The following is a 14,172-nucleotide window of genomic DNA, read 5'->3' on the forward strand; positions in this document are numbered from 1 at the left end:
TAGGGGGCTGTGAGGGAGAGAGTGAGGAGCGACATCAGGGCTCCCTGCATCCGGGTCACTTTCCCCACCTGGGCTGTGTCAGGGGACGACAGGAGAGCAGCAGCTCAAGTGGGGAAAGCGACCTGGATGCACGGAGCACTTGGGGTTGCTCCCCACTCCCCCCTCACAGACCCCGGAGGCGAGGGGGGGGTGCGGAGGAACACTGGGTGGGGCGTGGGGGGAACAGCATCTGTGCCTCACTGCTCACCTCCCCCTGCTCTGACTCTACACCGGCAGCGCATGCCTCGGTGCTGCCGCACAGCGCCCCCTTGACCATGGCACCCTGGGAGGTCACCCAGGCGGTGCACCCCCTAAGGCCGGCCCTGCGTAGGTGGGAAATTAGGTGGTTTCTAACCATCAGAGGAGTGAGGTTCTGAAACAGCCACTCCAGAGGAGGTGTGGGGGCAAACAACCTAACCAGTGTTAAGCTGTAGCTTGCTACGTTTATGAAGGGGATTATATGATGGGATTGCCTGCGATAGCAGGTGACTGGACTTGATGACCGAGGACTCAGGAGGTCCCTTCCAGTCCTATGTTCCATGTTGGCTGGTCTCCAAACATACCTGAAGTGTTAACGCTTCGAATGTTAGGTAGAAAAAATACCAGTAAAGTAAAAATTAAGAGTTGCTGGATCAAGAACTCCACCAGCTGTTGAACTGTAAAATCTGAGCTAAAGAATACTCAAAGCTACAAAGGCTAACACTTGGGGAAAGAAGTAATGGCAGAGACAAAAGTTCTTTTAGTTTCAAAGATAGAAATGGTACAATAAAGGCCCTCTGCTTCCCCTCTCAAATAGAGAAATGTGATCATTTGAACTCTCTCTCATTCTGCTCAATGAAAACTTTAGTGTTATCTTCCTCCTCCAAAGTAACATCCTCATTGTTGTTTAAAACGTCAAAGACTGAGCGGGAGCAGTATATCACAGGAGTCTTTTGGTTAATGAATTAGGCTAAGACGAAAAAATAGGCGATTCTTTTCGTGGAGCAATTTTGGGGTTAAACTAGAAAGCACTGAAAGGCTTACTCTTCCCTTTGCATATTCTATTTTCTAAAGCAGGGCTGAGATTCACAACACTTTAGTCTGGGTTACTCTGTTGGCCTTTGTACTCATTAGATCCAATTTCTAATGGGAGGACTCCAGAAGTCAAGTCTATGCTTGGAGATTGTGACCCACTGTCTTCCACCATTAAAATGGGAGTAATTCACTTTCAATAACCATGAAATATTGTTGAGCCAATTACACTGTAAGAATTTTCCAAAGAATAGGTATTGTGTATTAATGTATTAAAAAAACCCGCTGGCATCCATCTGTTTTAATATAAGGGGAACCAAGTTAGAGTATGGCATAAGTCATTCTTGCTCAGCAACAATGCTTCTGTGTTAAAAACAACAAAAATCTTGCAGAATTAAGGCTCACTCCTGCAAACAGTCACACAGGTGGGTAGTGCAGGTAGATTCAGGCCTTATGTGTTAGGGTATAATTGCTTTCTCCTTATTAAGATAATTAACTTATGTCCTGAGTCTGTGAGCTGTCTGCAACAGATGCGGGGAGCAAGCTGAAGTGCTAGAGGTGAACTCTGCTACAGAGCTGTGAAGTCACGGAGTGGGAGTGCTCTGCTATGGCCTGCTAATGGATTTTAAACCTGGCAAGCAAATTCTGTAGTCTCTACATACCTGACTGGCACCTGGAGGGAAAACTGGCACACAAATGCTGGTTAGTCCAAAGTCTTGGGCAAGTCCTAGTCCTGTTAGTAGTTCTGGAACAAACTGTTCCCTTTGCACGTTTACTTCTGGACTGTGAGGAATGCCATTGCGTTCTGTGCAGTTCCACTTACGAGGACGCATTCAGGGTGATGAGCATTATGCCTGTTAGGAAACCTGTGCAAGATCAGCTCCTGTGTTTCTTTACTACGAGCCTTGCACAGCTGGACAGATTCAGTGGTGCCTCATGCATGTGAACTGTTTGTAACTACACCCTCCTTCTCAACAGGAAACAAATACAAAACATATAGGGGTGGCAAGGTTCAACCCTGCTCCAACAGCTGCAGCTGATTTCCCTGTCTGCACACTGGTGGGGTGGGCTGAGCCCAGGGAGGTTCACCTCTACAGAGGGCAGCTCTGCCTTGGGTGCACTGCTTCTGTTTACAGCCAGAGTTCCCTTTGAGCTTGGCTGCTGCTGGATACTCAGGGGAAGTACTGACAAGCACAGGGGCCCTAGGCAAGTCTCCCCTAGCTGCCTTTGGGCTTCCTGGCAGCATGGGAGTTGCAGATGCTTTGCACCACTGACAATTCCCCCTGCTGGACTTTACCCCACAGCCTGGATTCCCAGTGGTGGAATGTGGAAAGAACTGAGCCCCTTATAAGCCCAATTAAGCCTATTAAAGGTAATCGGATTCCCACAGATTTCAGCAGGCATTGGAGTGGGTTCTCTCCAAAATGTGGCCACATTAAGGTCTCGCTGTAATGCTACCTCTAGGATGGCTAGAACTTCGATGGAATCTGCAAACAAGTACCATCGACACTGTAATTACTACAGTACTCTGGGGACATACCTTCCTCCTCCACTGTTATTCACATGCTTCTACAGGGCCCTACACAGCAGGGAACCAAACAAATACAGTGTATTTTCGATGGTCCTTATAACTCACTCACAGCGGCTATGCAAGCCAGTGATGCTTTTCTTCTAAACACGGTCATATAATTAGAGATGCTGGAACAATTTATATAGTGGGGGTGCTGAGACCCATGGAACCGAACTGTCAACCCTGGATATGATGGAAACCCCTTCAAGCCAGGGGATGAGGCAGCACCCCTAGTTCCAGCACCTCTGCGTATAACATATTTTTCAAAAGGCAACTGGATATACTCCAAGAAAGGAGGATATAACTGAAACAACAATCCCTAAGGTCATATGGTACTGGATGGCCAAAGCTAATGAAGCATTGTTGTGGAACAAGAACAAAGCTCACACTTATGCCATTATTCAGAACAGTAAAGTGAGGCACGCTACATTGTACAGCATTGCCTACAAGCAGGCTTGTGTTAACTGGCAGCCTCTCTGAGTATCCCTTCTGATTAAACTCACTGGCTGGGCCAGCTTTCTCTTCGCTAATCTACAGCTCACTATAAAAACAAGTAACGGAGCCTCCTCCAAGGTTATAGGCTTCATGGCAGTGGTGGGCAACCTGCAGCCCGTGGGCCACATGTGGCCTGTCAGGGTAATTCACTGGCGGGCTGTGAGAGTTTGTTTACATTGACCGTCCGCAGGCACGGCCGCCCGCAGCTCCCAGTGGCTGCTGTTCGCTATTCCTGCCCAACAGGAGCCGCCCTGCTCCACTTCCCGCAGATCCCGTTGGCCGGGAACAGCAAACCGCGGCCACTGGGCGCTGCGGACGGTCAATGTAAACAAACTGTCTCGCGGCCCGCCAGCAGATTACCCTGACAGGCTGCGTGCGGCCTGTGAGCCGCAGGTTGCCCACCACTGCTTCATGGTTAAAGCCTATCTCCAGGTTGTCTTTCCCTAGGCTTGGCTCTAGCAATGTGGGATGCAATTAACTAAGCTGTGGATTTAGAGTACTTAAAAAACAAACAGGGAGCTTGATCCTGCTCGGAAGGCAGTGGATGGCAAAACTCCCATTGACTTCAGTGGGAGCAGAATTGCGCCCAGAGTAGAGCTAGCCAGCTGGGTTTATTTTGCTGACCTACATTTGATTTTCATAAACCACCCACAGTTTCAGTGTGTGAGAACAGCAACCACAGTGTCATCCTGGAATCTTGATTGGTGGCAGTGATAGGTAAGGTGGTTCCTAACAGATTTCAGACAGCATCGGCAGCAACTGGCTTCTGCTGGCCTGCTTCTCCAGTGACTCACGTTACCCACGTGCTGAACTGAAAATTAAACGGGTGACGCCTATGTGCCTCCCACTTCATTCACACACAACATGACAGCACACACAGTAGAAGGGACAGGTTTTCCTAATACGATCCTCCCTGTATGGGTTTATCAGCAATGAAATTAACGACACTGACTTCTAAATTATAATCTCGGGGGTTCCGAGTCAACCCCTTATTCCCCTAGACTGGGGTAGTTGGCATTAGTGTTACAGGCAAAGGTCACTGCACTGAGCTTGTTTCATATTTTTGAGGCTATCTTGACCCCCGTTAACATTAAAGAGATTCATTTCTTTGCTAAGAAGCGAGTTTAGATTCTGGAGCACAAAATGCAGCCAGTGGGAAAGCATCCCAGCTGGCCAAGCCTCACTGAGCTAGCCTAAATCAACGCTTGCAGCACAGAGAAAATGAGGAGCAGAGCAAGAAGCACCCAGCTCAGAGAACGTGCTGCATTGCTTAAATCTAAGGTTAGAATATAGATGTGATTAGGCCAGGAAACATCTAACTTACCCAAAGGAATCTGTTCAGACACCTTGATACAGGTCACCAGGAGGAGTGCACATTAGTAACATGGTTGCGTACTGCCGACAGAATAACAATGAGCCAAACCTGTTGGTTTTGCTACAGCAGTTCTAGTGAAGGCACTGGGATATGATACTTGCAGAAGGGGAACAGGATTTGGCTCTGTAGCCAGCGGAACCCCCTTTTATGAAGGGCCTGCTCCCATACATGGCACGTGTGCCATGTTACAAATATAAGGACAAGGTGCATCGCAATTAGCAGGAAAAGGGAGCAGAAGGGGTCCTGGTACTGTGGCAAGAAGTGGTAAGAGTGCTGTAGCACGGCTTCCAAGTTACCCTTGCCTAGTTTGGAGTGAGGCCAAGCAGGAGTGTATCACTAAGTGCTTCCATGTGCACGAGGACAGTACTGAAAACCACAGACTCCTATCTCTGCCCACACTCAGCTCTCTCTTATGCCTGCTTCCATCCTGATGAAAATGCAGGGTGCAAAGGGCCTAAGAATTCCCTCTGTTCAGTGCATGGAGCGATCCCCGCACTTAACTTTACCCGTACCTCCATGCAACCAGCTCTCATGAGTGTGAGAACACAGCAATCTTTTGCTATGGGTTATGTTCTGCACAGGGTCTCACAGGACCAATGCTGCAGTGGGAGAGCTGGAGAGCCTACGGTAGCTCTTGGGTTCAAAAGCCCAACTCTCTGAATGGGGCTCTAATCCCATTGGGTGTAACTAAATGAAGCCAAACATCAAGAAAGGACCTATTGACTCCACTGTGGCACTTTTAGGGGTAGACCACATTCAGTAGAACACTGCATCCTCTCCTGGCTGCCTGGATTATAGCGGCTGCAAACTAGCGTATCCTGCAACCACCCATCTTTGAAAAGTGAATTATGGTGGGGTAGTAGTGAGAATGGAGGAAGTGATCTGCCTGACACAGCAGCCCTTTGATGACTATTGAAATCCAGGCCTTCCTTCCATCAACCTGTTTCTCACAGACTTCCCTTTCTACTGCGTGGTTGAATAAATCAGCTAGACAGTCTGGAGGCAGATGCAATTGGTGGCAAAGTTGACAAATGCCTACCAGGCTGCCTGCCCATTTTGTAAATCAAGGGTTGAAAACGCTGTTTGACTGAGGAGCTGACAGAATGAATACATGATGAGGGACGAAGGTGAACTCCCATAAATCTGATCTTTGGTTTTTAAATAACTCCTGAAAGGCACATTTCTGTCCATATTCCTGACAAAATATCAAGCTTCTGCCCCTGCCACCTTTTAAAAAGATCTCTTCTGAAATTTTTTTTTGGAGGAATGAGAAATGTGTATTCTTCCCCTGCCCCAATTTTCCTCATTCTCAAAAACAAACAAAAGGCGACAGCAGCAACCAATTAATTATTTGGGCTTACACTTTCCAAACAAAATTCACTCCTGGACTGAGAACAAACCTGCCAAATTTAAGCCAGAGACTGAAAAAGTTACAATCAACTAAAAATGAAACCTTAGAATGGAAACAATTGTGCAACCTTAATTAGGTACTCCTGCACCTCTGACAGACGTGTTTGTAAATGTACCTACACTTACGTGTACATATGTAAACACAAATACAATGGGTTCAAAATATGCTGTGTACAGTTGCTGCTGGCTTTCAGATTTCATCAACTTCCACTCAACTCTAAGTTTTGACAACAAATGTGGTTCTTCTTTGACCTTGCTACGTTTTGTGGAAGTAGTACCAGTGAGTGAGTAAGTGCTCGTTCCAAAGCAGCGCCACACCAACACAGGGGTGGACACTTGTGACGTCAAAGCCAACATCTGACAGGACATTCCACCGAGAAGTTACAGCGAATTGTTGCGTTCACGTTAGTGCTGTGGTGGGGAGAAGCTGCCAAAATTTAGCGCTAAATATTTTTTTAATGGCTAGTTTTGACTCTGCCTAGAAACAAAGTTAGAGGCTTGCAGCTATCTATGTATATAAAAGTAAACACCATTTACATGGTCTACAGCTATTGTATTATAAAACCCATGCAGACAGTATTTGGAGTTCTCACACAAAATGCACACAAGTCTACACACTGCATGAACCAGAGCTGAGCCAGGGCTTTGTACTTGCAGACTGAATTTTGCAAGTAAACAAATACAATATTAAACCCGGTGAAGTATTTCCTCACAAGCTGGACTTGTTCACTGTTTTTGACAATGTACTTGGTCACGCTTTATATTAAGTGTACTTTCATAAACCATCTTTAAAAGGGTTAACGATTAATATATGCTATAAGCACGTCAGTAGAAGGTTCAACATTGTTATAAGCAATCTGTTGGACTTTTACCTATTAGCCATTAGACAGCTAATCCTTAAACCCTTTATAAGAGTATATGTACCCTTAATATGAAGTGTGACCATCATCCTACTAGTTAATCATTGTAGCATATTTGGTAAATGTACTGACGTCTTAGTGCAACACTGAAATCCGTTGTAATCTTGAGCAGTGCGGGGAGACTGATGTTTGAAAGAATTACTGGGTTTCTGAATGAGCAAGCTTGGCTTGACTGAATTACTGAGTGTTTTTGTGCAGCAGCAAAGAAGTGATAAAAACACCACCGAAGTAGCAACCACATTTGAAACTGAGCTATGTAACTTTAGGGCTGAATTTCCAGTCTCAGCAGTAAATAATAAGGGTGCTGCCTCTCTCCCATAAAATGGTCCTTGGCTTTAAACTCTGCAGCCATTTCTTCTTACTATCTACCTGCTGGGGACAATATCAAAGTTTTTTGTCCTGACTCGTAGGCGTTGGGCAAATCTACATATCATATCCTTGTGCCCTTGTTGCCAAGAAAGCTAACGGCCTTTTGGGCTGTATAAGTAGGGGCATTGCCAGCAGATCGAGGGATGTGATTGTTCCCCTCTATTCAACATTGGTGAGGCCTCATCTGCAGTACTATGTCCAGTTTTGGGCCCCACACTACAAGAAGGATGTGGAAAAATTGGAAAACGTCCAGTAGAGGGCAACAAAAATGATTAGGAGGCTGGAACACATGTCTTATGAGGAGAGGCTGAGGGAACTGGAATTGTTTAGTCTGCAGAAGAGAAGAGTGAGGGGGGATTTGATAGCTTCTTTCAACTACCTGAAAGGGGGTTCCAAAGAGGATGGATCTAGACTGTTCTTAGTGGTAGCAGATGACAGAACAAGGAGCAATGGTCTCAAGTTGCAGTGGGGGAGGTTTAGGTTGGATATTAGGAAAAAGTTTTTCACTAGGAGGGTGGTGAAGCATGGGAATGGGTTACCTAGGAGGTGGTGGAATCTCCTTCCTTTGAGATTTTTAAGGTCAGGCTTAACAAAGCCCTGTCTGGGATGATTTAGTTGGGGATTGGTCCTGCTTTGAGCAGGGGATTGGACTAGATGACCTCCTGAGGTCCCTTCCAACCCTGATATTCTATGAGTCTAGGACACCATAACTTCACTTCAAATAACGTCCTGGCTTTCACAAAGCCTTTATCAGTGAAAAGTGGATAATACTCCCCTCGCTCACTGGAACACTGAGGTTTAGCTAATGTCTGTATTGTGTGGAAGTGTCAACTGTGGGATTGATCCTGCCAATGCGTCTGCACACGAGTTGCTTTACAGGCGGGAGCGTCCCATGGAAGTCAACGGAACTCCCCCATCAGTGAAGTTGCTCACATGCAAAAGAATTAGCAGGATCAGACCACTTATATGGTTAAATATTAAACATTCTGACTCTTTCGGCTGTCTCCACACTACACTCACCAGTGGGGTACAAATGCAAAAGCAATTGTACAAGTAAAGGACTGGGCAAGGATGCTTTGCCCTTTTCACTACAAGCTGACAAATGTGTATTGTGTCCTTGTGTTGAAGGAGGGCATGCACCTGCTTTGCTGTCCCTCCCGCAGCAGCCTCCAAGCACGTGAACTGAGAGCAGGGAGAATCTCTCCTGTGCTCTCAAGGACTTCCCAATCTCCCCCTAGGCAGCATGGAGGAAGAAGCTGTTTGATTTGAATGTAGCGGGGACAAAAGCCGGACCTCGAGGGGCAAGGGGAGTAGACTGAAACTAGGTGACTGGGGCAGGAAAGACGAGACTAGAGGATGGGGAGTGGAGACTGGGACTGGCGGTCATAGAGACTGGGAAAAAAGAGTAGGGGGTGGGAGATGTAGGACTGGCTGGGCAAGGATGTGGATGAGAAGGTTGAGTGGGGCGGAGACTGGTACTGGCTAGGTGAGGAGAATGGGATGAGACTGCAGGGATGACACAACAGGGACAGGTAGGAGGGGACAGGGCAAAAAAGGTCAAGCTTGGGGGGAAATGGACAGAGGAATCTGTGGCCATTACAGCACACTTCCCTTCAGAGCCTGGAATGGAACCCAAGATCCCTGAGTCTCACCACTTCTTTGCTGTCAGCAAATAACTGTGAAACTCATAGGCAAAGTGTCTCATCCCCCTCTGGTCCACACAGAAGGTAACAACCTGCTACTAATCTCAGTTACTCCAGAACCTATAGCAGGTCTAGGGAAAACAGTGGGCCTAAGCCTGCCTTAGCTAAAGGCCCTCCCCTTGGCTTGGGGGAGCGGCCAGTGGACCAGAGCTACAAACAACTATGGAGGACAAGCAAAAAAACAGAGACAAGAGTGAAGGTCACAGGGCAAAAATCAGGTGAACAGAAAGGAGTACCCTGCAGAGAGCCCCTGATAGCGCCCACTGTTCATCAAAGGCATCTAGGGAGTCAGTGGATATTGCCCAGAGTAACTTTGCTCGGAGGTGTGACTGTACAGGGAGCACTTGAGATTCTGGGGTCTGATTATCAGAAGTGCTGAGCAACTAAGTTCCCTCTAAGCTGCGCGGCTCTGCAGCAAGCTATCAAGGACTGCGTTGGGGCGGCGAGAGGCGTCTCTCCCCCATAGCTGCCACGGCTGGGGAGAGGCGCCTCTCCCCCGGCCCCCTAGCTGCTGTGGCCAGGTAGAGGTGCCTCTCCCCCGGCCCTGCAGCTGCACAGGTGGGGAGAGGTGCTCTCCACCGGCCTAGGGCTGCTGTGATGAGAGAGAGCTAGGGGGGGAGTCCTCTCTCCCCAGGGCAGCCTGCACCCCAAACCCCTCATCCCCAAGCCCACCCCAGAGCCCGCACTCCTAGCCAGCACCCTCACCCCCCCCGCACCTCAACCCTCTGCCCCAACCCTGAGCCCCCACCCACACTCCAAACCCCTTAGCCCCACCCTGGCCACACATCACCTCCATATTGGTGCACATAACTAAATTCATTCCGCACATACATGCAAAAAAATTAGAGGGAACATGGCTGAGCACTCGCAGCTGCAACCGCAGTCAACGGGAGCTGAGCTTTGAACATATAAAGTGCTATATAATGCTACGTTCTCTGAAACATCAGGTCCTAGGCACTTGAAACTGGGCACCCAAAGTTAGCGGATAGTTTTGACCTTAAATTGTGACTCTGTTTCCCATGTATAAAATGGAGAAGATACCCCTCATATCACAGGGCTGTTTTAAAAATTGATTAATATTTGTGAAGCTCTGTAGAGATGAGCACCATAGAAAAGCCCATGTGTAAATTAAGAACTGGCTTCAGAGCAATGATGAAGCAATAAACTAAGGCCTGGGGCCACACAGCGAAAAGGAGAAAACAAAATAGAGAATAGTTGCTCATGAAGTGAGTGAATGGTATCCATTATGCGTGCTGAATGAGACAAGGGTCCTGTGGAATTCGCTGATTTCTGAGTGCTTGACTCTGTACCCTTAAGGTTCTTTTAACGTAATTTTTTGTGTGCATGTAATTTACACATATGCACCTGTCTTGGAACAGAGGTGATCAGGCAGCATGCAGGCAATCCTTTCTTCCAGGGATCTCAGCCCATGGCTCAGCATCACTGATTTCTCCTTCACTGGGGAGCTGACCTACCCGGCTTTTATGTCAACTTCCACTCAGCAGAGGGGAGACAGTGGTGGGGGAACAAAAGGCGACCGCATTCTTCCCCTCTAAGATGGTAAATGTGTCATGAGGCCCTGTCCTGCTCCTATTGACTGCTACGGAGGCAGAGTATGGCCTTTAGTCTGCTGCAAAGCACCATGTAAGTTTATGGTGCCACACAAATAATTGTCGTACTGGTAAGTCAGACCTACCTGCTTCACAGGACCGTTGAGACTTCCTGGAGTGTCTCAAGCCACGGTAAAAACATTAAGTACTGCATAAGGTGTCTAGTAACCTTATTAGTAGGGTGACCAGATAGCAAGTATAAGAAAAAAAAAACCCAAATCAGGACTGTCCCTATAAAATCGGGACATCTGATCACCTTACTTATTAGGACAGATATGTCGCTTTTTACGTGACCCCTGGTTCTGATGGCTCACCTGTTCGAAAGCAGCTTAGCTCCACTGGGGCTATTAACAGGAACTCTACTTGGCTGCTGCTAGCCCCAGGGTGGCTATGCAGAAAGGGTGTGGGTGTGGGGGAATGCTGCCTGGAGCTGACCTGCATTCTCCCCCCCCCCCCCCGCAAGGTCCCTACAGGGCTTGAGATGGTGCATTCCCAACCACCACTCACTCCTCCAGTCACCTGGCCCTGACTCCAGCTGCACAGCAAGGCTCTGCCAAGTCCAGGGTGAAGCGGGGGACAAAAGGCTTGGGTCAGCAGCATAACAGAAGCACCTGCCCTCTTCAGTGTGAAAGGGGTGGGGAAATCCAAGCTGAGGAGGACCCACCCAAACATATGCACCCAGTACCAGTTAATAGGGAAGGGACTGAACAGCAATGTCTGGCAGCATTCTCAGAATGGCTCCAATCGTAAACTTTGTGGTTGGACTTTACTTCCTCAGCATTCAGGAGCAGTTTCGTTCAGGCCTATCTCTGCTAGCAAATACTGTAAAAAAACAACCACCCTGCAGCAGCTCTCAGCCATATGACTTAGTGCTTAATACCTAGCTCTCTCCTCCACCCCCCCCCCCCCTTTGTCTTCATGTTCTATGCAAGGTCATTTTTCAAACATCCACCCCCCCCCCGCCCTTTTACAGTGACTACTATCATACCGCTAGGAAAAGAACTCACTCTCCCAGGCAGACTGCAAGGGCTGTAAAAATACTTATCAGAAGGATATCAGAATGTTTCTCCTTAAATCGGGTCTGTACTCCTCCAGTCTTTATCCGCAAACAGAACGTGACATTTTGGGAACTATTATGAATAGGAGAGATTTCTGCTAAACTGCGGTTGAAAACCTGAAACCCTTTTAAGCGGACTGAAGCAATTATAAAGTATATTGTAGCGTTTCTCTCTGACATTTGAAATAAGTGTTTTTTTTCTTCAAAAGCCACAAATGCTGTACTTGACAAAAAATATATTTCACTGTTGCTTCTTCCTGAAGTAGGAATGGCTAGATGTATGGGTCACATACCTATGCTTTCACTATTACAATGTTCATTTCCTAGTATAAATATAGCCCCTTGTTTACCGATGGATTACAGAAGCTCAACTGTAAAACCGCAGTCCAGTAAGCAATAATCCAGTCTTGCTGTGTGGGTAAAGTAATAATTGCCCCTCTAAAACTCGATCCTATCGTCAACATTCAAGTTTCACATTTCAGATGTCAAAAGGGATCTTTAGGCGTCTAAAACACAGTGGCATCAGAGGAGCCGTGGATTCTCCATCACTGACAATTTGTCAATCAAGCTTGGATGTGCTTATAAAAGATATACTCTATGAATTATTTGGGAGGTTACTGGACACCTTACACAGCACATTATGAAGTTCTATGGCATGTCTTATAAAGGAGGTCAGACTGGATAATCACGATGGTCCTTTCTGGCCTTAGTATGTACAACTCTCTATGCGGTTCTGATTTTATAAATAGATGAATATGCAACAAAGGAAAGTCGACTGGTATGCTTTGCATTGGCAAGGGGAACTCGCCAGGTAGTGTATAAAGTTGAGATAATCAGTAGCACTTCCCAGGACCACCAGAGGAAGGTCAGAATCATCTCTAACCCTTCCCCTCCCCAGTCCAGTTCTAAGCGCCTCCCCGCTGTCCAGCTGCTTCCACTTATGCATCAGATGGTTATGGACTGTGGAGCTTCCTAAAAACACACAGCTGGTGGTAACAAAACTCTCAGCAGCCCCATCACCTACTTGGCCCTAGCACCTTGGCTGAGTCAGCCAGGAGCATAAGGGGTCCCAGCTGGTCTGCGCCGAATCAGCACCATTCATCCTGCTTGCAGTTTGTGTGTCACTATTTGAACAACACCGAGCCCCAGCTAAGCGAGTCACTGGACTAAAGTGCTGCCCTTAAGTCATCCGAAGGGCAAGGCCCGGGCGTTCTCAACCCGCGGCCGTGCCCGGGCCCCCCTGCGTCAGTCAGCGGCTGGGTTTCCTCGCCCCCGGCCCCAGGCTGGGCGGAGAAGGGAAGAGGGCCGAGTCTTCTGAGGGGATGAGCCAGGGCAGGGCGAGGGCACCCAGACACAGAAGCCAAAACCCGGACTATCTGGGTACAACACACCGGGGGGGGGGGGCAACCCTAGGCTGGGGCGGGACCCGGGGGAGACTCCCTGCAGCTCCTGGCTGTAGCATACCAGGCTAGTCCCACTCCCCCATAAGCTATGGGTCTGGGGGCACAGGTGCTGGAACAAGGGGTGCTGCTGCTGCCCCCCCCCCCCGCCGCCTCCCGGGGCTTGACGTGGTTTCCATTATATCCAGGATCTACAGTTTGGTTCAGTGGCTCTCAGCACCCCCACTGTACACATCGGCCGGGGCAGCCCCCTCCCCTTCTCCGCAGCCGCTCCCCGGGGCGGGTGGGCACCCACCCGCGCCCCCCTTACCTGCCGCGAGGAGGAGGAGGAGGCGGGCAAGGCGAGCCGGGCAGTCCATGGTGCGTGCGGCGGGCGCACTCAGCAGCTGCAGCCTCCCCGGCGCTGAGCTCCGCGCGTCTGCTCCATGCCCGGCCCCTCGGCAGGCTGCGGCCGCCGGCCCCGGCAGCCAAACCCCTCCCACGCCGCCCAGCCTTCCCCCGGGGGAGCGGGCCCGCGGCGGCCGGGCGGCCTCTGCTGGACGGTGCGGGGGGGGCCTGGTGGCAGGGGCCCAGGAGTGGTGCCACGGATCGGGGCCCCACTGTGCTGGGCGCTGTACAAATCCAGGGAGAGTGGCTGTCCCTGCCCCATAGAGTTCACACTCCAACTCCACGAGACAAGGGGTGGGCTGGGAACTAGCTGCTCAGGGAGGGGAACAAGTTCCCTGGACGACTTCAGGGTACCCTTGGCTCCAGGAAGTCACAGGTCACCAGATGCTCAGGGTTAAATGTTTTGGGTATGTATAGTAATCATTAGCAGTCATCCCCTCTGATCAAATGTAACCCCCCCCCTCCCCCAGTCACACACCATAATGGCATGGTGAAATGTGTGTAGTGCTATGAACATAAACTGAACTTATGACAGAAATGTGTTTATTACCAGACAAATCTGGGGAGTGGGTAAACTTGTTCCTCAGAAACAAAGGACAAGCTACCGCCTCTAGCCAGGTGTCATCAAAGTTGATTGGCAATCCCTTGTCAAGTGATTGTGTATCCTGGAAACATGGCTGGTTGAAAAACTTGCTTTTAAAATTCCACCATATATTGCCTTTAGGCAAGACCAAAAACTAGAAAGGGGATGAGGCTAATGGGGGCTGCGGGAACCTCACCCACTGACTCCTGAAATAGACCCCTAACGTCTGGCTGAATTATTGGA

General features: G+C 48.8%; 1 protein-coding gene across 1 annotated transcript in view; it reads right to left on the minus strand.

The window, feature by feature from the left end:
* Positions 1 to 13,512, minus strand: part of PARM1 (prostate androgen-regulated mucin-like protein 1) — a 53,954-nt gene extending 40,442 nt beyond the window's left edge. The window contains exon 1 of the mRNA XM_073340360.2: positions 13,270 to 13,512. Coding sequence (XP_073196461.1) covers positions 13,270 to 13,318 — 49 coding nt within the window. The 5' untranslated portion in view covers positions 13,319 to 13,512. The remainder of the gene's footprint in view (positions 1 to 13,269) is intronic.
* Between the last annotated feature and the right edge of the window lie 660 nt (positions 13,513 to 14,172).

This window comes from Lepidochelys kempii, chromosome 4 (genome assembly GCF_965140285.1).
Source record: "Lepidochelys kempii isolate rLepKem1 chromosome 4, rLepKem1.hap1, whole genome shotgun sequence".
Taxonomy (NCBI): Eukaryota; Metazoa; Chordata; order Testudines; family Cheloniidae; genus Lepidochelys; species Lepidochelys kempii.